Below are 23,768 nucleotides of genomic sequence, written 5' to 3' on the forward strand. Positions count from 1 at the left end.
ATGGTTAAAGCATCACCTAGTATTTTCTTACATAATTCAAAACATACAAGCTGTCAGGTAAAAATAGAGTTCACGCCATGAAAGACTTTTGAGGTTTAACAGTCATTGTGGCTAATGACAGCACATAGCCTCCTGCATTTTTACAGTGCCAGCACAGTGGTGCCAATACCAGGCGTCATGTAGAAGGTGTCACTTTCAGAGATGTTGGTCAGTCTGTGGGGTTCAGTTAGAGTGATGTCAAATTTCAGCACATGCTACTGCTGCTCATGCATAGGTGCATGTAGAAATGAAGTGTCCACAATGCACAAAGAAAATTGTTGATGCTCTAGCAATGATAGGGACAAAATCTGAGAAGGTGACCCTGCTACATTGTACCATTGGCTCCCACACATTTTGAAGCATCTGGACAAGCACGGCTAAAGCACAAGAAGCCATGCGCAACGGGGTGGAAGTTGACGAGGCATAGTGGGAAAACAGCTACTCATGTACAGTCGCCGACTGATTTTTTGGACTCCAAAAATTCGGACATGCTCGATTATTCGGTCTGCTTCACTGCACCGCCCATTCTCCCCATAGACCATAATATACATAACAACTGCCGGAAGTTCGGACACCTTGCAACCTCTCGTCTTATTTTTCGGACACCCCTTGAGCCAACTCGATCGAGAGCACCATGCACCGACTCTGGCCGGTGCATAGTTCGACTTGCTGAACGCCATTTTTGTTTTGAATGGAGCCTCCTTGCTAACTTATTGCGCCTAAACGGAACAGCGTGCAACGGCGCATTCACGATTTCTTCAAGCCTACTGCCGAGCCTGAATAAGTGCGTGGAAATAAAGGATTTTTTTTTTTTCTTCTTGATCTGCTTTTTCGGACACCTGTTTATTCGGACATTTCCGCAGTCCCCGTGAGGTCCGAATAAACGGTCGGCGACTGTAGATGATGTTCCTTCTGATTCAAACAGATAAGGATTATGACATGACTTATGCGCACAATTGAATGGGGCACAAATAGACACAATGACTACAATTTATTTGTTGGGGGAAGGACGAGGAGGATGGTGGTAGGCACAGGTAGATTTAGCCATGCAGAAGCAAGCCAGTCAAAGGAAAGCACTTCATTTTATAGACCTTTTTTTTTATAGGCATCACCGTATTGTGTAAGCAGTGACTGCATCTATGGGCTACCAGCATGCTGGCATGGGCAAATGCTCCGTGTTGTATGCCAGGAATGCTCTCGGTGGCAGTTGCTGGTGATTGTTATCGGGCTTGTGTGGTCTATTGAGTAGGACACGGCATCTTCTATGTTGAAAATTGTTCTGTGAGACGTACTAAAGTGATTTAACTTGGCATGGTTGGACTTTCTGCTGCCAGTAAGATGGATGGAGCACCCAGCTCTATGGCTGCTTACTTGTGAGTCTACAACCAGCCTCAGAGATCAGTTGCATATATCTCTAAAAAATAGTTTCACAACTTCGCTGTTGCTGCATCATTCTCCTATAATTTTGTGCTGTGGTTTAGCAGCAATGAGTGGTTATCAAACAAAAAGGATGATCATAACAGCATGGTACCATTCTGCTACGGAATACCATATTCGATTATAAGGTGGTCATGGTACTAAGGCGAAGGTGCAGTTGGGGGAACCCAAGAAAAAAAAATAAGAAACTTGAGTATGCACATCAATATAAGGTGATACAGAGTAGCCGACAGATTATTGATACACCGTGGGGATTGTCTAAAATACTGAATTACTAACACAGCCAAAATTCAAAATGGCGATCATGCAATAACAGGGAAGGGAGCTCCAAGCACGCCAAGTGCAGGTTATATGCAAATTTTGCCTCTATGTGTGACTTCATGGTAGTGCGAATTTCTCCTTGTTGTGTGGCTTTACAGTATTACGGAGTGCACTGCCATAAAGTCGCACTGTAAGGTGAAATTCGCACTGCCGTGTAGCCACACCTAAAGGCAAAATTCACATATAATTAGAGGGATAACTTCGAGGCCGAGAATGCTGGAGAAAAAGACCTCGTATTATATTCGAATAAGTACGGTAAGTTCTGCTCTTCATTTGATAAGCATTCAAATCGTTGTCTGGATATACCACTACCTCGTTTGTTGGACAAATAAAATAGTTTTGTTTGGTAATAACAGCATAATATACAGTGTGAATCATACATCTTAACACTTTTTGTGCGCAAACAAACAGGGACGAAGAATAGGGGCAACACAAGGACGAGCGCTCGTCCTTGTGTTGCCCCTATTCTTCGTCCCTGTTTGTTTGCGCACAAAAAGTGTTAAGATGAATCTGTTCCAACTAGGCCGACTCGCAGTTATGAATCATACATGTTGCTTGGTCCAGCAGCTGACTGCAAACTTTGTGAGCATCCAAAGCAGTGGTAGCTGCTGGGTAAAAAAAAGAAAGCATTAAAAAAAGACGATGAAAAACCACAGTCGCGGCATAGTAGGTGGGACGCCTGGCTCAGCTGCAGGAGGTGAGTGGTTTGATCTCCACCACTGTACATCCACTGGTCTGTAAGACAGGTACAAGCAGTCCTCCGGCCAGGCGTCTGGCTTTCGACAGGTGCATTGCTTGGGAGATGTTCAGACTGCTATGGTTGCTGTGCAAGAATCAAGACAAACAAAATACTCAAACAAATCTTAAAAGCAATCTGGCACTCCCATGCCTCCAACTCCCGATAAGTGGGTGTCCTTCCAAGCGTCCGGAACTTGCCAAGCGCCTGGTTGGGAGTGCATTTGTACCTATTTTACCAGTAGATACCTGGCGACAGCACTAGTCTGCCTCCCACAGTGGAGACGGCCCACACAAGGGCGGCCCACACAGGGGCCGCCCTTGCTTCAGCAGGCATTTGCCATGTTGAAACATCATGGACCCATGCACATTGGGGTCGGGCCTTCCTGCATTTAACTGTGCGTTCCTTCTGAGGAAAAGGGGATGTTGGCACTCAGTCGTTTATATGGGTTCTCATCTTGAAAGAGGGCCCTATAGAGAATTGCAAAAGTCTCTGGGCACCCCTTCTCCAACCACAGCTTTAGTGTAACAACTGAGTATCCACTGCTGCTGCGGGAAGCAGACAACTGCTGCCACTGGGTACCTACTGTTAAAATAAGTACAAGCACGCTACCAACTATGTGCTTGGCAACTACAGTAGAGTTCTACACATTTGGAAGCACACCTACCTATTGGGAAGGTGGTGATGTGGGACTACCAGACTCCTTTTTTTTCTTTTTTTAGATTCGTGTATTGTTTTGTTTTCTTGCACAGCAAGCATAATAGCCCGTTCTAACATTTCCCAAGCAACACACCCCTGGAAAGCCAGACGCCTGGCCGGGGGACTGCTTGTGCCCGTCTTATATACCAGTAGGTGTCCAGTGGTGGATACTGAAACATGCAGCGCCCTCTGCCGAGCCTGGCATCCTACCTTGTGTAGCCCATTCTCAAGCAAATGTCACTTCAAAGTTTGTGGTTTCTGTGTCGACACATTTTGTCTGATTCAGTTGCAATGGCTACATGTTAAACAGTTTTAGTAGCCAACTAGCCCATCTAATGAATTTAGATGATAATGACAAATGCAGCCCGCTAAGCACTATAAATAAGCAGATGTGTTTGCTGGTGTCTGTCAGTGCATGGCATGCCCTATCAGATAAGATGGTGTAAGGGTGAAGGAGAGGAAGAAGCACCTAGGAAGAGTGTCATGAGCTGGGCTGGTTGCTGTACGTTCAGTGTGATGTTGAGTGTAACCCAACTAGCCCAGCTTAGGAATCGTTCAGCTAGTCCGTCTGTTGTGTTAGTATCTCTTATCCTGTTGTCTGCTGTGTTCTCTAGATAGGCAGGTACGAGAGGTGAAATGTTGGTAGAGCAGGACAGAGCGCAAAACAATGATCAGATGCGGTATTCCCGGTTTATCATTTTTGGGGATACAGTCACTTTCAGGAGACTTTATTAAACTAGCTCTGAATAGATTCATATTGATGGGTGACAGCATCCTGGTGCAAATGGGTGCAGTGACAGGGTTCTTCACATGTAGGCACCAGTGCATCCCGCTTCATTCAAGTGATATATCACGAAAGTGATGGTAATCTCAAAAGTGACTGACCAAGAGTGCCACCCCGATGATTGCAACATTTTCCATTGCACGTGCCGTATTGTACACAAATTCCTCAGAGATGCCACTCCAGTGTATCCTGCTTTATGCTGAAACATGCTTTGCAGGGGTCTGCTGCGATGCGTGGCTCACTGCGCAGAACTGGCCAGCGATGCTGGGGATGAGGCCCCCTCTGTGGAGCACTGCTTTGCATCGCTCGAATCGGTTATGCAGTTTGTTGTGCAGTCGCGCCTCCTCCTCAGCCGTGCAACAGGCACTGACCCGAGCGAGGGCTTCTCAACCGACCTGCAGCCCATGCTGGCAGCTTGCGAGTGCATGCTGACCGCGGGGGCCCCAGGCCCTCCCACCCTGGCACAGGTGATTGCTCTGCACCTAATGCACTGACTCCCGAAGAGTTCATTCTGAGCTGGTTTGAGCTGCTTCACAGTGGTTAGCTGTGTTGGGTTCTTTCAGTTGTGGATATTATTTGTAGGCTGCGTGTAATTTGCTGTATGATGCCTGCTCCTTTGGAACACATGGCAACCCTTCCAACATGGCTGCTTTTAGCAACTGCCAACAGGCAGCGACACAAGTTTATGCTAGCATGGCCCTCGCAGCAGCTAGCTTCCCCATAGACGAAAGTAACTGCATAGTTTTTCTTAAAGCAGGTGAATAACTGCGTAAAGTGTTATGTTGAACAATCCTGACCATAATATGACATCTTTCTGCAAGATTTCAGCAAGAAAAGAGCAGCAGTAAGTGCAAAATTCTTTTTTCTACAGTTTTAATAGAATCACGTCTTACAGTATTGCCATTGTCCCGAAGGTAGGGACAGTGTTGAGTATTGTAAACCATATGGTCACAGAATAAGTGATCCCACATTCCCACTTGAGCACCAGTGAGCACCTCCAATGTGATGAGACCGAAAAGTGATTTTTAACAGGACGCACACTCATGCACCTTTCTTAAGAACAATGTAAGTATTTTACGGTGTATCATAAGAGTTCATGCACTAACCATACCCCATGCATGCATTAGCACAAGTTTGAATATACAGTGCAGACCGCTTATAATGTAAGTCGTGGGAGTTGTAAAAAAATGCACTATAAGCGGTACCGCCTTATAACCAAAACATGCTTTTTTCTGCTTTTGCCTATGCCAGACGGACCACCCACCTTTCAAACACAATTTATTACATATTTCACTCACACACACATGCAACACAATCGCAACACAGCACAGAAACCAAGTTCTCCTGGCAAGTGCAGCATCAGAGGAAGAACACTGTTATTTTCGTCTGGAGATTTTTTTTAGCAGCACTTCTAACAATTTCGTCCTCTACAACGCTTAAGCACTGAGGCACTTTCTCACTCAAACTGTTCTTCGTGCAGTACATCTTCACTTTGCTGAGGTATTCCAAAGAGTCTTTGAACAGGACATCTGGGTCTGGCGTCGGGTTGACATCGTCGTCCGACTCGTCTTCGGTCGCAAGCTCCGCGCACCGCTGCAACAATCTCATCATCCGTGCTCGCTTCCTCACAGACAGGAAGCTCCTACTCACCGGCATCAACATATTCTTGGAAGGTGTCTGTGGCGGAAACAAACTTGCGTTCAAAGAGGCCGGACCACACATTGTTGGTGTTGACCGTGTCATTGGCAACATTGTCGCACAGCTCATTGGTGTCATGAGTCTCTGCATTGCGTGCGAAGCCTGCTTTGTAGAAGCACTTGCTTATTGTAGTGGCTTTTACCTGCCACCACGAAGTGGCAACCATATCAATCACGCCCCTTAAGTTCACTTTAAGAGGCTGCTGCTGCATGCTCAGCAAAACTATTTCGTCGATGCATTTTTTGTAAAGTGCCTTTATAGTTGCGATGACACCCTAGTCTAGCGGCTGACATTTTGCAGTCGTGTTGGCAGGCAGAAACTTTAACTTGACTGCAGTCAACTTTGGCTTGATGTTGTGGGCTGTGCATTTGTCGAGAATGAGCACGACCTGTCACTTCTCTGCCACCATGTCTTCATCGAACTTGCAAAGCCAGCTTGTGAACATGTCTTGAATCATTCACGAATTTTTGTTGGATTTGTATGTCACTGGCAGGCACTCTCACTTTTTAAAGCAATGTGGCCTCGCTGATTTTTCAATGACAAACAGGCAGCGCTCTCACTTCCATCCGTGTTAGCGCAGAACAACACAGTTATGCGCTCTTTTGAGGCCTTGTAACCAGAGCAGGCTTTGCCTCTCAGCACAGGAGTGCAGTTGGGCAGAAGGTTATAAAATACGCCAGCTTCGTCGGCATTGTATGCGTCTCTGTCTGTATACATGGACAGCATGGTTTCCAAATATAAGCAAAGCCAGACTTCGATGGACTCGTCGTTGACATCACTGCTTTCACCGCACACCACTTTGCAGCTGATGCTATGGCGATCCTTGAATCACTGGATCCATCCATTAAGTGGGTAGAAGTAGTCGTGGCTTGAAAGAGCACCAAGGGACTTGGCTTTTTGTTGGAGCATGGGGCCACTCATGGTATGCTCTGAGTTCTAACTTCACAGAAACATCTGAAGAGTGCTGCGTCCACATCTTCGTACTTCGACATACGTATTCTCTTCCATGACAGTGAAGACGAATCTTGCTGCAGTTGCTCCCGCAATTTGTTCTTGTTCTTGTATATTGTTGACACGATTGTGTTGGGAATGCCGTATTTGGCCGCCACCGACGCCTTCTTCAGCCCACTTTCTATGTCTCTTATAACGCATTCCTTTGTCTCCAGCGATAAGGCATGCCTCTTTCTCACACCACTTGAAGATGCCGCCAATGCCATAGGGACAAAAGCCCAACAACACACGTGCACAGAGGACAACTACGACATGGCGAGATCACGACGTGCGCACACCAAATGTAACAAAGAGACTGAAAAAAAAAAGGGTGCGCTGTTGCTTCTACCCCGTACTTCGCGCAATGCGCACCCTGATTGGACGCTGCTATAGTGACGAAAACATTCGCCCTCTTTCCTCTAAAGTCTCCCGCCCTTCTCCTTTTTGTTTCGATTTTCGCCGCTGGTCTCCACGCGCACCCCCACCCTCCCCCTTCTCCGCGTTTGCGCGCCCGGCAACCGTGCGGCCTTGCGGGCCGTGCTCAACGCCTCCGAGAGAAGGCCGTGCTCCATGCGCCGATTTCATGGTCGCACGCTTAAAGAAACTGCACTATAACCGGTATTCTGCTTCGCGCGCCTACGCAATAAATGGTCTGCCTATACATTGAGTTCTATCGGAGATATATTGGTGGTCAAAAATACCCATGCTATAACTGGTCCCACGCTAAAAGTGGTAATGTTATAAGTGGTCTGCACTGTACCCTGTTCACTTGACTTCAGGTAAAAGGTGCGAAAATGACAACACACAGATAAGTCAGCACTCATAAAGCGGCACCTTCAGGGGAATAAAAGACTAAAAAAAACCTCTCTTTTCTGGATGCTTTATTTCGTATTAAAGCAGACTCCCACATGCTGCTGTTATTGGGTAGTAGCTGACATCAATCAAGAATGGTGTTTGGAACAACACATGCACTTTTTCCTACTGTTACTGTGCATATTTTTTGACGAAGTTTAGTAAAGAAGCTGAAGTAAGAGAAAATCTGCTTTCGAATTTCCATCATAATTGCATACATCCAGAAGGAGAAAGCAGACTATCGTCTGCGTACGCTCGGCCCCGACTGCCCGCTGCTGCCCATGTAGGAATTAAACTTTGACCAACCTGCTTATTGGCGTCATAGCCATCGGTTCCTGCTAATTTCGACTAGCTTTGGACACTCAGCTAGCCTAAAACCATGCAAAACTTAGTCGGACCACGTGCATGCTTGCCAGCGCATGCTCACTCCTGGTCGCTACTGGTTAGATGCCTTGGCATACTTCTCAGTAGCGCTTAAAAATGTGCAAGTTGGACGTGGCTACTATCCATTAGTCAAGCTGGTGAAGGACAAAGCCTTGCACAAACACGCAGTGAGAAGCGTGATCCCGACTTGATGCATCGTTACGGAATGGCACAGCTCTTACCGTTTACAGAGGTGTCGGGGATATCGCCTTTCTTATTGCACAGTCGTGCAAACGGTCAGATTGAAGCATATGAGCATGAGCACACACTCAAGCCCTGTCGTGCACAAAGAAAACACTGCGCATATGCACTACAGTTGCATGTAGCTGTGGTCTGCTATGTAATATACCGGCCGCAGCCACCGCGATGAGTCTACTGGCTAAATCTCACTGAGGACAACCAGGTTTGGCTCGCGTTTGGCACGTCATAGGCGCCAAAATTGGAAGTAGCAGCGCCTACATTAACATCCAATATCAAAATTGAACTGCACACCATGGTGATGTTCATTAGGCTGAGCGTTCTGGGCATGCTCCGCTCCCTCATAGCCTTTGTAGTGCAAGACATTGAAGAAGGAGCGCAAGCACCGTGAAGGAGGTGATTGATTGCCAATAACTCCGCTTCTGGCAAATGCATTGAAGTACTTTTTATGGCGAAGTATTTCTGAAATAGCCTATTTTAACTTCAAATGCATTTCTGCACTTCGATAAAGAGTGGTTCAGGGTCCCTTTAACTTTCCCTCAGAACAATATGTAGTATGCTATTGACTTTCAAGTAGGTTTTTCAACAGCAAGAGAAGGAATCAGCCACCCTTTTTTGAGCATTGGGTCAATGCAGGCAATTCAAGTAAGCATAGAATTTTCTTTACATTTTGTTAGGGGATACCAGATCCTTGGGGCTTAATTTACATGCACTTTCTTACTTTGGTCAAATAGTCTAGATTGAAATGGCTTCTCTTAGCATGCTCTAACATTGTTCAATACAGGTTAATGTAACAGGTTGGGATGCTTGCTTTAATTTCCAGGGAAGGAACCATAGCATCTGCTCCAGTTGCATAGGTTCTGGTAACCTTGGGTTTTCAGCCTCACTTTAAGACAATGGGCTGAAGTAGGTAGAAGCACGTGCATGTCAATGAGATTTTCTGATAGTTCATATAGCTTCCTACTTCATGCTTGTCATTATGAATACAGAATTATAGTGCTCTATTTTGTTATTATACAAACAAGTGTACTGCTAACAACAATTCTTGTGAGAATTCATTCCTTGAGTGATGTGCTCCGACTCTAGGTGAGTGGCAAAAACCATTTCAGGGACCCTTTAATACAAAGATCGCCTCTTTTGCATGACTGTGCAATAGGAGAGGTGATATCCCCGACACCTCTGTAAATGGTAAGAGCTGTGCCATTCCCTAATGATGCATCGAGTTGGGATCATGCTTCTTCGCATTGCGTGTTTGTACAACAATCTGCTGCCGGCGTACCACTTCCTTGAAGCATAGTGCGCATTGACGGCGCATAACCAAAGGCAGCATAGTGAATATATTAATTTTGATTTGACGGCGCGCTGTGGTCATGGGCTGTTCCACGAATAATAGTAATAATAATAATAATAATAATAATAATAATAATAATAATAATAATTTCATTTGCACTGAGCATGGAAAGAAAAAGAAGGGAGGGTAGAGGAGTAGAGAGGAGGGGGATCGCTCTGTGTCGCGCGCTAGGCATAGCAGATAGGTGCAAACCCGTACGCGGAGCACCTGCCAGCCATGCGTGCCCTCTCTCCCGGAGGGGAGGAGGAAAACACCGTGAGGGTAGACAAAAAGCAATTAATTGACTAGTTAACGAACTAAGCCCGATCACGGAGGCCTCTCGCCACTGCTCTGCACAACTCCCTAGATGCCGCATGGTCCGAATGAAGGATGGTTCGCACGCTTCTGGGGGCGGGGGGGGGGAATTCCCGCACTGCAGTCGGGCGTGATTCAGTGACGTTTAATTTAGGCAGTCAAGAACGCATCTGTAACAATTTTCATGCATACGAATCGACTGCAGTACCATGCATTTCGTTGTTACAGATAGAAAACGGGAGCATTAAGAGGAAGCATTAGCTTTGGCCCAACTCTGACACGGCCCATTCAAATACATGTAAAACGCAAAAACGCTTTTCAGTGATAACCCCTGGAACAATTTTAATGAAATTTATTGCATTTGAGAGAGAAAGTTTAATTCTAGTGACTGTTGGAAGCAGAGTTTTGATATTGGGCCTGAATATTGTTGAAATAATTTTCAAAAATTCGAAAAAAATGTTGACGCGCGATGTTTATAAATTAATAGCTAATCTCCATCAAGAACAGATATCGCGGTTCTGTTAACGGCGTCATTAGATCATTCAGAGCGGACAAGTTCGATGTGTCAGGTGATATATTATGTGGATTTGTTACGTTGTGTATAAGGGTTCTGCAAAAGCTGTATTTGCACATTACTGAATTTTTTAAGATTGATGTGTAACGCATCAATTTTGTCATTAAATTTACTATGAGATGGAATTCACAGAATTGTGATATTTTTCATTGCTGAGTTACGGAGTTAAAAACTCGATAGTTTCGTTTTCTGAAAATTTTCGATTTGTGCCAATTTTTAGTAAAGAGTTGACGACCTGAGTCAAAAATTCGAAACCAACAGTCGCTAGATTTTAAGTTTTCCTTTTAAATGCAACAAACCTCGTCAAGTTTGGTGCAGTGATTGCCGAGAAAAACGAATTCTCCTTTTACGTGTATTTAGCAGGAGTACCCGAGCTAAGGCTTCGTCTCAGCAGCCCAAGATGGCGGCCCAAGATGGAGCGCGCTGCCTACAAAGGGGCACCGTTTTACTTTTTTCTTTCATTAATCGGCTGCCTGTGACATACGATATTGATGTGTACTAGTGCGCGCATGCCTGTACACCGATACTGCGCAGTTCATGCACACGTTCGCGGTATATGTAACTTTGCGCCCCTTGTAACGTACTGCGTGCCTCCTGCCGCGTCGTTAGCGCCTAGGTGCGGATCTGATGGATAAATGCGGCTTTTGCTATGCCGAACCGATTCGACGACTTCTCATGCTGGCTGCTTTCGTTTAAGCGAGCGACACTCTCAGAAATGCCGGGGAGGCGGCACGCGTGGGAACACGGAACAATATCGCCGGTTAAAAGCGTGCAGTATCTGTTAGACTACTGGTGGCTGCCGTGCAGATATGAGGACGTTAATCGCGGTAGCCAGGGTCTGCGGCGATAGCCGCTTTAGTTCAAATACACGCGCGCGTGTGCAAAGCCTTCATGGCTTCCGTGCGTTTTCCGACGCCGACATCGTCGCGCGGTGGTCGGACGCGCGCCGAAACCGCAATGATTGACTCGCCGGTCTCCGCATTTTCTCGGAAGGCGGCAGACGTTTTGCAGCGGAGCGTGGCGGCTGCCGCAGTGCGGGTCGTGACGGCGCACTTGGCATCTACCGAAGGCAATGTACGTGAACGCGGCGCGCGCTGGCCGGTCGGCGACCGACCACTATGGCGACCATGTGGCGATCGCTGCTCGAGTCCCAGCTATGTTTTAACCGTAACTACGTCCTTGGCGGATGCGTATAATGAACTAGGTTTGCTTACAGCACGACTGCACTTTCGCGTAAATGGCGGCAAAACGCGAGTGAAAGTACCGAGGCCTCGCAGCGCATTACCGACGTGGCGATGCGCACAGTTCAAGTGTATGGGTCAACAAACTGATTTCCAACCATAAAAGGGCCAAGCGTCATTGACGCGGCACCGGGGGCCGTATTTTGTAGGAATATGTTCCCCATTCGTTTCGCCTTTTGGGCCATTGACTCGCGCGCGGATTATCCTCTGGATGTGTGGCGTTTGGCAATTGGCAGAATCGCCGGAAAAGGATCCTTAGAAACTGCGGCCCCAGATTTGCTGATATTCCGACCGGGGACGAAATAAATTGAGGTGAAGCTGCATTGAAACAGTCCTTTGATCAGTCCGGAGTTTTGGATGGTGAAGGATCTACAGGGAACACACTCAAAGTGAGTTTGCTGAAAGAGCCACAGTGACGGCGGCCCCTTTTTCTTTTTCTTCTCGACAGGTATCCCTCGTGCACAGTCTCGGAGGGTTGCTGGCACGACTGCGGGAAGTGCTTCCCTTGTCTGCCGTGGTGCGGGTAGCTGAGCGGTGTCTGGCTTGGCTGCCCGCCCGACCACACCCTCTCTTGGCTCAAGCGCGCCTGCATGCAATAGAGCAGACCATCACTTCACTCCTGTGTGAACCCACTGACCATGTCGGTGAGCAGAGGCTCTCTTGATCTTAGATAGCGTTGCATCTGTAGGACCACCAGGTGACGTGCAGTCGACCTGCATTTACCAAGTGGTATGGGGTATGGTGCATACAGTTCAATTTGGCGAATTGAGGTGGTTGGCTGCTTTTTGACATATTTAATAACCTGTAACTCTTGTAGACCGTTTCATCAAGGGCACTGCCATTTTGCGATAACAGTGCCATTCTCTCCTCTGGCACATTATGCTGCCATGCTGGTATGTGAGATTGTGATGGATAGTGCACAGCGAATGAGCTGTTGATGACGAATTGCAAGTTTTTGAATTTATCTGAGAGGTCTCAAGTTTTCGTGAGTGGGGAAGTTCTTAGTGTGTTGTTACTAAGCTTTAATCTTCGATATAGCCAGAGTAACAAGCAGCGATGGGCCCAGAGACACTGCCACAGCTCTGCCCGCAATCGACATAGGAGACGAGTCAAGCCTGAACATTGTTGACACATATAGTATAGGTGCAGTGTGTTATTATTGTATGTTTGGCCTTGAACTCTATTAAGGTATCACTCAGGTAAGAACAACCAAGAGGTCTCCCAGTGTTCCATGCAGTATGCTGCACCCAGCATGCATCCAAATCCAGGTAATTAGTGAAGCTCCGAGGAAACAACCTTTGTTAGCTTTTATGGTCCTAAAATTTACACAGTACGAAATTTTAACTGTTGTTTTCCTGGCACCTGGGTATTGAGTTTCACGAATGAAAGAACTGTAATAAAGCTCAATTGGAAGGGCCGTTAACATGGAGTACTCAATACGTTGACTGTGTAACAGCGGTTGTGAACATGGCCGCAAACATGTGACGATTAAACAGGCGCACACCACGCATTGAAAGAATATGCGCATTCTTTGGTCTTGAGCGGTGCCTGTGCACTGGCACTTCACCGACTCTGGGAGAGCTGAAAAAAAAAACATCAAATATTATACATTGAATATTATAAATATTCATATTTGAATCGAAAACTAGGTATTTGGAAATTTTAAGGGTGTGTGAATACCGAATGGTAGATTTCGAATCGAATATCCAGACGAATCAAGAAAGATAATCTAAAGATAGAATCAAATTTCACAAAAAAAATTTCACGAAATTTAATGCTTACTAATTTTGGGCAAGAAAATACATGGCTGAACATGCTTACACAAGTCTTAATATTGCATAACAAGAATGTAGCAAGCTATCAGTAACTTAGGTACATGGAAATCGATGTTTACAGTACTGTTCGCTCTCATTAAAGGGTGCACAAATTAGTAAGCCAGCACTGGTTACAGCTCAGTTTTAGTATGCGAGGGTCCAGAAATTTTTTTTATGAATAACATTTCTGTTGAATAGAATCAACGGTTCTTTTTTTTTTTTTTCCTCTGAAGCTAATAAATTAGTGATGCTCTGCTGTACTGCATACCAATGAGCAGACATGTGTTTGGTAGCAGTCTTTTATTTATTGCGCGCAAAGTTTTCATTCCACTTTGTCAAATACACAAGTGCTAAACCAACTTACAGCAGCTCGGTTATGGTGTAAGGTCAATCTACTCGAGCGACGAAAGGACCGCGCATCACGTGACTCGATCACCGACCACTCCGCCCGTAGCCGGCGACGTTGGTAAAAAGCAGGCGCCGTCCGCGTCGTTTCATTGTCAGGTTCCACGTGACATGCCACCTCTCAAGAAATCTGAAATGTGGAGGGTCACGGCAAGTTCCCGCAACGCTCGCAACACCCCCACCCCTCCTCCTCCTCGTTCATCCGCCGTCTCTCACTTTCATTTGCAAGGCGGTTTGTGGGCTTTCCGAGTGTCGCGTGGCTGCTGCGAATAGATCTGCGTCGATTCGGCACCAAATCGTAAATTCAGTCGCCAATGCCCAATGAAGCAGCGCCGATTAGGCCTAATGGCCGAGACGGTGTGACCTCGCCGCTGGCCGATGTGGTAACGGGCGACCGCTGCGTATGCGCGCAGCCCACCAACCGGTCCGATATATTCGCACTTAACGAAATAAGCGCTGCATTTGTTGCCGTTCGCTCTTTCCGCGTCGCGTTATGATTTCAGTCAGTCCTGTCGACCACGACGAACCTTGTACCCACAGAAGTGGCCACGGCCTACACAGCGCCGTTCTGTGAATTGCGGCGTTCGGCCGCTGTGTGTGCGTGTGCGATCCTCGCACGGGGCCGACGTCAGGGAGCGCTTGCATTGACAGTCTCCTACTGCGTGAGCCGGGGCTGCCCGTGCGCGGCGTGCTATAGGCGCTCCTTTTGCGCCGCACACGAAGTCAAAACATTCGTCGAACAAGAGGGGCTCCGCGGCGCACGCGACATGTGGCACTGCGCCGGTCTATACCAAATATATTGAATATTCTAAATATCGAATAGTGGGTATTCGATTGGTGAATGGAATTATTCGAGCGTTCACTATTTCGATTCGGTGATATGCGATATTCGCACACCCCTAGAAATTTTCTTTTCGAAGTTTCACCTGGATACGAATATTCGAAATTAATCGTATATGTTGCTGGCTGTGTGGGAGCAAACACAATTCTTAGCGTTTGCTTCTATCTAATCTAAGAACGTGCGTTTGATCTTGTGCTGAATACCGCGACCATATTTGCTGCTGGCGGAATTTTGCCTGTAAAGCACGCTCAGCCACTGGAAGTCGAAGCTTTGCGCAAAAGCCAGCCATCCAACAGCATGAGGCACGAGTTTGCGGACAGTGAGGGTGCGCAACGAAAGGCAATGGATACGACTGCAATAAGAATGCTGATTTCGAGAGGCTATGTCTAATGGGCCAGTCCTCAACAGCGATGCCCGGCTACACGGCCTCGTCGGGCAAATATGCCAGCTCCCCACTTCATGCTTATGTTGCGCCTCCATGCAGCGCATCACATGCCTGTTGCAGCATTTCAGAATAAAGCGATGGCCCATCTGTTAACCGAGTACGCGCCCGAGCGAGAATGTGTGTCTGACTTTGTGCCAGTTTCGTGACGATTGCGTAATTTTGCCTGTAAAGTGCGCTCAGCCACTGGATATCTAAGCTGTGCGGAAAAGCCAATTGCTTAGTAGTTGGAGGCATGTGTTTGCTTTGTGTACCCTTGTGGTAAGATCTCGCAGGTGATGGGCATTACTACGATGCTAAAATGCTACAATGTATGCTAAAAGGCACTATTTTTTAAAACCAGTAAGGAGGCATTATACGTGCTTGCTTGGAGTTATAGTCAAAATGTTTTCTTCAGGCAAATGAAGGTGGCCTTCATCCCATTCCTGTAGTGTTATGCAATATAACTTGCATTATATTGCTGATTGTGCTATATTCTTGTAAATTCAGTTCCTCGACAACCATGAGTTGCTCGGATGTCTCCCACTGAAGAAAAACAACAGAAAGGACTTGCTGTGCAAGCTGTACTGCAGAATTCCTGCTTGCAGCTGCTCTGAAACAGAAAAAAAAAGAAGGCAATGCTCTTGCACTTCTTTTCTAAACAATGGCCATAACAAACTGTACAGCAAACTTGGTTTTAGTTAATTGAGAGCGCAGCTTTTGCCTTGCTAATTTGTAACTTTTGCAGCTCCACCTCCGATTCTGAGCTTATTGCTTGATAGCAAATGTGATGAATGATGGCTGGTATAGGGTGAAATGTCACTGAGTTTACAGACATCTCATGCTGCATAATGAGGTACAGGTTGGCGACAACAGACAGCTAGTGAGAATTACTCATGTTTTCGAGTTGAAAATGAATGAAATACACAATTGTTCACCATAATGGCGTACTAGCTAATTTTATACAGTTGACAATGTAATTGCAATGTTCCAACAAGTTAAAATAACCAAACTTGCTAATAAATGCATGTTTATACCATTATTTTATTTTTGATTCAATACTCGAAGCTAAGCATTCGTATTCAATTTGTATTAAAAAATTTGAATATTTACACGCCCCTGGTGGCAAGTCTTATTTGTTAGGTTAGAGCAGCAGCAGGAGACAAGAAAGAAGTTTAGCACGGGACTTTCTTTCTGTTGAAAGCATGATCAGGGAGAAAGACCGGTACAGGTCAGACCACTCGTAGCATAACCACTTATAGCGCAGGACCGGATACAATATGATCTTTTCTGAATCCCATTGGACTTCTCATAGAACTCGGTGCACACGCATACCGGTTATAGTGCAGCCATGCGAGATGAAATACTGGTTATGATGCGGTTGCCAGAAAATCCCGCTGACACGTGAGGCAGCAAGTGCGTAGGTACCAACGTACCAATGAGGTGCGTCAGCCAAGGGAATAGAAGTGAGTGCAGTGTGAAGGAAGAGGAGACTTAGAGCAAACAAACAAAGAACGGTGGGAAAAAAACGAAGAAAAATGTGGTGGCTGCACGCTGGCCATAGAGTTTATCACAATATTACCTAGAGGGAAAACCAAATCCATCGTCCATGGGAGTTTCCTAATGGGTGTTGTGCCATCATGGGAGTGAAGGTATATGGATGTGCAAGGCTTGTGTTGACTGCTGTTGAGCGAGGACTCGCCTAGAACGTGGACGTGGCTGCACAGGTGATGCGTTCTTAAAATAATATCTTCATAATAAGTTTTCATTCATGCATGTTACTTTCAAAGAAGTTTACTGACCTGCAGTGCCTAAACAAGTGAAGAAAAACAAGAACAGATGAACTTAAGTGAGGGGGTACCAGCGAAACACAAAGGACGCGCACACAAGGAAAAGGCGTTATGACACTTTCGCAAAGCGAGCATGGACTTTGTCGTCTGTCCTCCCACATTGGCGACCTGCTGATACGTCTCACATTTTATATAATTGTACATCTGAGCACCAGTCCTCATCATTGAATAAAACTTTATTGTGATGTAAGTTAAAACTAAAAACATTAATTAAATTCTCTGGTTTTATGTGACAAAACGACGATATAATTATGAGGCATGCTGTAGTGGGGTACTCCTGAAATTCCTACCATCTGGGAATCTTTAACATGCCCCCAGTGCATGGGACACAGGCGTTTTTGCATTTCACACCCCATCGAAATGTGTCCGCTGCAACCAGGATTTTATCCCATGTCGGCATGCTTAGCATATAAGTTAAAACTGTTTTCGACGTGATGTTTTAATAGGAGATACACAGTTGTGCCAGACGAAATGGTGCTAGCCAGGCGAGCCTTGAAGGTGTGCTGGCTTCCAGAGAACGATGCCAATTCGAAGCCATCATATCCCAGCAATCCCATGCATACAACAGTGTCGCAGTGCCAGCGTTCCCTCTAAGTAATATCAGGGTCCTTCTATACTTTTTATCTGGTCATGAAACTTCAGCATAACACTGTGGGAGGGCTTCATATAGCGCCTGCAGTGGACACACTGTGGTGCTGGTGCGAATAGAAGATAGACTGGAGCAGACAGCAAGTGGACGCCACAGGTGATCTGTGCATACGCTCGCTATTGCACAAGGGTCAACTGCCCTTGTCGGTGTGTAAATACTGTCAACACAATGTGCAAATTGCCGCCCTGTTTCTGTTACAGTTTGCAGAAACGTAAACAAAACAATTTCGGAACTACAACGCCTTGTTTCATTTCCAGGTTCAAATGCGTTTGCAACAGCGGCTTAATTCATAATTCGAGTTGTACACTTGGACTGCTCCATCGTTAGAAAGCAATTGCAGAGCAAGTTCGCACCACACTTTTATGTAATTGTGTGTAAAATAACCTGAATTCAAACAAAGCAAACTCATTAACTAAGATTAACTAACAACTATGTGTGTGTCTGTGTGCCTTTGTATGTTCCATAATGTTTCAACAATTACTTGATGTGCACAGTAGAATCGGCACTCGATTCTTTTTTTATGTTTGCGCGGTAATATAACCATGCGTTACAATCGATGGCGCAATAGAATCCTGCAAATGTGCTAGTCACCTAGCTGCTTAAGTTGACCAGGTCCAGCTACATACAGCATACAACGGCTACATGTCGACGCTACGCGACGCGCATGTCCCATCGCATGACATGTTGCATGATACAATGCAAATTATGATAATGATGATAATAATGTCACATAGTAGTGACGATGACTAATACAGCGGCAAATCTGTAAATGATGAAATTAACTTTTATTGGGTGAACTTGTGCCCACAAAAGCAAGTTACACTCCAAGCACAGCGATAGCAGTGGACACGGTCGGTGATCGGCGAAATCTGATCTGCTGGTCAAGCGCTTTGGCCTTTATACATGAGTCATTGAAGGTTCCAGAGTAATCGCTGGTACCCGGATGACTTCCAGAAAGTTCTACACAATTCGTGTCGCGCATGCAATTAGTTTACACAAGGTTCCGTGACGACAGCAGATAGAGCCATCGATAACATTAGAAAAACTTCCGATACATGCGTGTGCATCCTGTGCTGAGCGATAACATTTGGTAGACAGTAAAAAGCGGTCACCCGAAAAAGATAAACAAGTACACGGGTCAATAATAATGATTTGTTGGCATTCCCTTTGAAATAGGGTGGTGACAAACAGTTAACTAGCCTGCATGATTTAATCGGTTATGCCTGTTGGGCCGCATATTCAGCAGCACGCTCTAGAGGGCCTTCACGGCAGTCTTTTTGTGTCCTTTTCTTGAGAACGAACTAAACTGTCTGCCCAGTGTCAGGTGGCAACCTGCGGCATTGCACAGTGGTCTGTCGAGCCAGACGTTGCCTGGTTGCAGTCGCATGCGTAGCTCTATGAGCCGCTTCTTCAGCGGTTTGTACCTTGCAAGGAAGCGCCGTAACACGTTGAGGTAACACTGGTAGCAAGACTACGTAGCATACATGTCATCCTTTGAAACTTGTCACAATACAATGCAAGTGGAAACTTGAAGATCCAAAGCATTCAGTTCGCATCAACGTTTACAAGAACAGACTGTTTAATACCGTGCGCTAGTCACTTCTTGTTCGCTGTTTCTTCTGAATGGCGATATGTCTTCTTTTCATCATTGACCTTACTGCACTACAGACGTGGCATTTACCTCCCTTTCAAGGGATGCATCATCCTAATGTGAAAGTTAAGCATGTGTATGCATGAAACATTAAAACGCGAATATCTTTGATAAGTGTGGCTTTGTACACACCACAATATGTAACTGCAATGAAAAGTGAGCATGTGTCGACGTTACGCGGCGTGCCTGCGACATCGCGCGACTTCGCGCACGCTAGGTGATAACTGCAATGTACACCAGACATTGGCGGCGGCGGACACCATCGGCAACTGAAATGGCTATTGGAATAAGCCCATAACAGCTTCCACTGCAAAAACTAGCATTTTCAAATTGGCATCATACCTACTTTCTAAAAGGCACAGTGCTCTGGTTGGCATCTGTGCTCTTGTGCAGCAACGGACGAGTGGCGCCTCCGCCTTGTGTGTGCGTGTGGAGCGGCAGTTGGGTCCCAGCTGTCACAGGGTCGTCCAGAGGAAGCCGCCTTGTGCACCAAGGTGCTGGGACAGCTGGTGACTGCAGCTGGTGTTGACGCTGCTCCAGCACTGCTGGCACTAGTACCACCTCTGCTCGAAGCTTTACAAGCCTTGGAAGACGAGGATCCACTACTGGTGAGGAGGGCTGCTTGTGACTACGATTGGTTTGGTGTTGGTAAGCATAAGGCCAACAGACTATTGTTAGGTTTTAGTGGCTCATAGTGGGCAAGCTGAAGATTCAAAAGCTGATAATGCCCACAAGTTTAGCATTATCATTAGCGTTTATCATAACAGCTCTTTGAAACATCTGTGAATTCAGGTTGTAATCAGGAATGTACTATCAGCATCAAAGTTCAAATTTTTCTGCCTAGCATTTGAATAAAATTATATTAATCTGAAAAGGGGGAAGCTAGCTTGCTCTTTGTACAGGAAGAAGTGATAACAAATATGAAGATATTCTTTTGTAACTGTGAATTACAAAAGTATATAACCTTGTGTTTTAAAAATGCTGTTTTGCAACTTGGCTTCTTCTGCGTCACTTGCCAGCAACCAGTTTTCTAGGTAATGTTCACTTAAGAATAATGAAGAAAATTCTTTGTATCTTTCACTCGTCACAAAGTACAATTAGTGATTGGTTTTTCAGACGCTGTAGGTACCACAATAACGTCTGGGAAATTGGGCAGTCCAAAAAATAAAATGCATGCCTTTTACTGCTGTCAAGGGCTCAGATTGTCGCAGCCATGTCCAAAATAGCTCTGAAAGCTTTCCAGCACTCTTATTTAAGTGTCTCAGTGCTCTTAGTGTGACAGGAGATGGTGGGTGTGTGTACGTATAATTACAGAGCAGTTACTGTGTCCCAAATCAGTGGCCCCTTTGCACTCTTGTCATGCTGTCATCACAGCACATTGCATATGATTGTGTGTAATGTTGCTCTATTGTGGGAAAGCTGACATTTAGGAACCGGCAATGTGCAGCATTTTTTTAGATCTTTGCCGAGCTTTTTGCGTCTTGAAGCTGTTGATGGGAAGGATGAAGGCGGAGTGGCCACCATTGCTGACAGCTGTGAATCTTTTCAATGAAAAACACTGTACTGGGTAGCAGAAAGCTTGGTAGCTAAGGTCGAAGCAGCTAGGCCTAGCATTGCAGAGTGCATGACAGTACAAAATCACATGACTATGCACCGAGCACCATGTGGCTGAACACAAATGGCTACGGTGGCTGCAATGGCTAAGGCTGCTAGCGTATCAGCATGCGAGAACACTTATTCGAGGCTGCAAGAAAATCAAATTGGTGGCAGTTGTTGTTTGGATTAAAGGGACCGACAAGCCTCTAGAAAGTGTCATGATACATTGGTAGAAATGAAAAACCTAATTTATAACAATAGAACTAGGCATGCTCTTTGCAATTTAAGTAGCAATATTAAATTGGCATAGAAAGTCGCAAAAAGCACTAAGTGGCACAAAGTGGCAGTGAAACCTTGAGATGTAGTATACGAGTTTTATTTTATGCATATTATGAAGTAAAAGAAGTTCATGTTAATGAGCAGCGCTGCCTTTGTAGCAACTAGTGGAGCAGTGGAGTCATGCATTGCATGGCAGCACACACGAGTGCTTTCGCACATGCACATGTTTGCAAGTAAGTACCCGAAGTACTTGCTAAGAACATACATCATATGCCGAACTTTAAGATTTGTTTTTTTTTTTTTTTTTGGTCTGAATGCTGTTACACAGATACTGTTGCTCGGATTTCATTGTACAGTTGACTTCCATTAATTTGATCCTGACAGGACCAACAAAATTGATCAAACTATCCGGCAGGTCGAATTAAACAAGATGCAGAAAATAATGTTTGGAAGCGCGTTACACTCCTGTAACACATGAAGGCGAAAGCCTGCTGCACACTTAGTAATGCACTGTCTCTCATCATTGTGTCGCTGCTTTCAGTTTAGCTTCTTTGACTCATTTTCATCACTTAGCTGTGGCTTCACGTGCTCGTATAGTGGGGTCAGACTTGCACCAACCACGTATCTCTTCGACTTTTACATTGCATCCTCTCAGCAGAAGATTGAAACGTATGCTTTTCTGTGTGCTGTATGGGTGATTTCAATTAATGTATGTGCTGTTTGCTTCACTTTGCTGAGTGCATGCAGCCTATGCATTACGAGAGGGATGAGCCCTTGCATATTTTGCTTGCTTAGGAGAGTATGTGCCATTGCTGAGTATGATAGTTTTTGTGCCATCGGACTGGACAACGCATTTTTTTCAAGGTCGTCGGAGTATGACCAGCTTTCACCTTAAAACACCATAACACCTCTGATTAATGTGCGAGTATTAGACCGATAGCTCTACTACTCCATGTACAAACCGAGAAAGCACCTGGTTCCGTAAATCTGACCTTCAAGCTCAACCAAGGTCAAATTGTCACTTAGCCTGGCACTGCCGGCAGTTGCTGTGTATGCTGCGTGGGCACCCATATCTTGAAAGCAATCTGTGATATGGACAAAGTGTGTGCTTGCACGGGCTTCATCTTGAAAGCGATATGCGATGTGTACAAAGTGCGCCGAGAGCTGGTAGCTTTGTTTTTGCTGTGCTTTTGACGCTTAGTTTGGGTTGAAGCTAGATGCACCATGAAGATCAATTCGCTCGCTGCTGCTGCTACACCGAGCAGCATCTGTGACCTTTACCAAAGCAAGAAAAACCGTGCTATCCCTCGGCAAACTTGGTTTAACTGCATTCAACCAGTTTCTTTTTTTCCCTGGTTCTAACACACCTCCTAATCAAGAGTGCACCCACTTTTTATGAGTCCAAAGTAGAAAGCTGATGTATAAATCACAATAAAGCTCCTAAAGTAGAAACCTAATGTGCACCCAATATTTTAGCAAAGAAAATATTGGTTTTGGTTTTGGTTTCGTATCTGATTGCACTGCGCAGGCGATTCTCGCTCGAACTTTATTGAAAAAAAGAAAGTACATGTTAGAATTGGATAAATATCATAATCGGACATTGTGAGTTCCAGTTATTGCTTGATAATCTGCCTAATGCAGGCTGAAAAATTGTCTTTTTTCAACAGGGCACAACGTGAGTTCAATGCATTCATTGTCCCCTAGGTTCAGCTGAGACAGGCACTGCCACTAAAGAGGTCGCTATCGCGGTCGTCATGGGGGTCAAGCACAAGTACGCTGACCAGTCAAGTTTGAATTATCCGGCGAAGGCCAATTTTAGGAACAAAATAATTAAAGTTTGGACCCTTAGAAATGCATGGATGCCAAATGGGACCTTCGGTTAGGATCATATTAGCTGAAAAATCTAATTAACTGGTGTTGAATTGTTTTATGGTAGTAGAGATGTCGCTATCCAACTTTAGGGTGCCTGATTTTTCGCACTTGCTTGATTTGGACTTGATTATTAGGATTTTGGACAATCTATACCACAAAGCCAATTTAAAATGGTGACAAAAATCTCAGACACTGTGCAGTGTCTCACTCCCTTTTTCCGAATGGGAAGCTTAGCCTTGCTATGTTCGTACTCATAGATGACCACCAGTACATTGGAGATAGGGCAGATCGGGCATGAGATGTACGCACGGGTATGACTGACTGCAGAACACATGAAGTATAGTTTGAGTTCGCAGGTGATTGGCTGGCAACTACAATAAACATATTTACCAAGTTTATATTTGCACTTACTGGTTGGAATGGTTAAAAGTCATGTTCATGCATCCATCTCGAAACAGTCCATGCAATACATCCTAAACTGATGGCGTCACGGAGTCATGTTTGCACATGTTCTATCAGCTCTTGGCGACAATGCGCATTGGGCTATGCAGTGTGCAAAGGCAAAAGGTGACTGTGGCCTTGACTATCATGAAATTAAAATAAGTATGATTTCAATAAACCACAACATACAGCAAAATTCTGGATACAAATTTTCTGCAGTGCTGGAGTTGTAAAGAACAAACGATTTATTCTTAAAATTTGATTTTTTTTTGTCAGACTGCAATTATTTGGACTTTTCTTATGTCCCCACCT

The 23,768-nt window shown here is 45.3% G+C and overlaps 1 protein-coding gene across 1 annotated transcript in view; it reads left to right on the forward strand.

The window, feature by feature from the left end:
* Positions 1–23,768, forward strand: part of spg (dedicator of cytokinesis spg) — a 153,333-nt gene that overhangs the window by 61,010 nt on the left and 68,555 nt on the right. Inside the window, exons 16-18 of the mRNA XM_075695143.1 lie at positions 4,234–4,483; positions 12,086–12,281; positions 19,662–19,876. Of these exons, the coding sequence (XP_075551258.1) occupies positions 4,234–4,483; positions 12,086–12,281; positions 19,662–19,876 (661 nt within the window). The remainder of the gene's footprint in view (positions 1–4,233; positions 4,484–12,085; positions 12,282–19,661; positions 19,877–23,768) is intronic.

The sequence above is a fragment of the Dermacentor variabilis genome, chromosome 6 (genome assembly GCF_050947875.1).
Source record: "Dermacentor variabilis isolate Ectoservices chromosome 6, ASM5094787v1, whole genome shotgun sequence".
Classification (NCBI taxonomy): Eukaryota; Metazoa; Arthropoda; class Arachnida; order Ixodida; family Ixodidae; genus Dermacentor; species Dermacentor variabilis.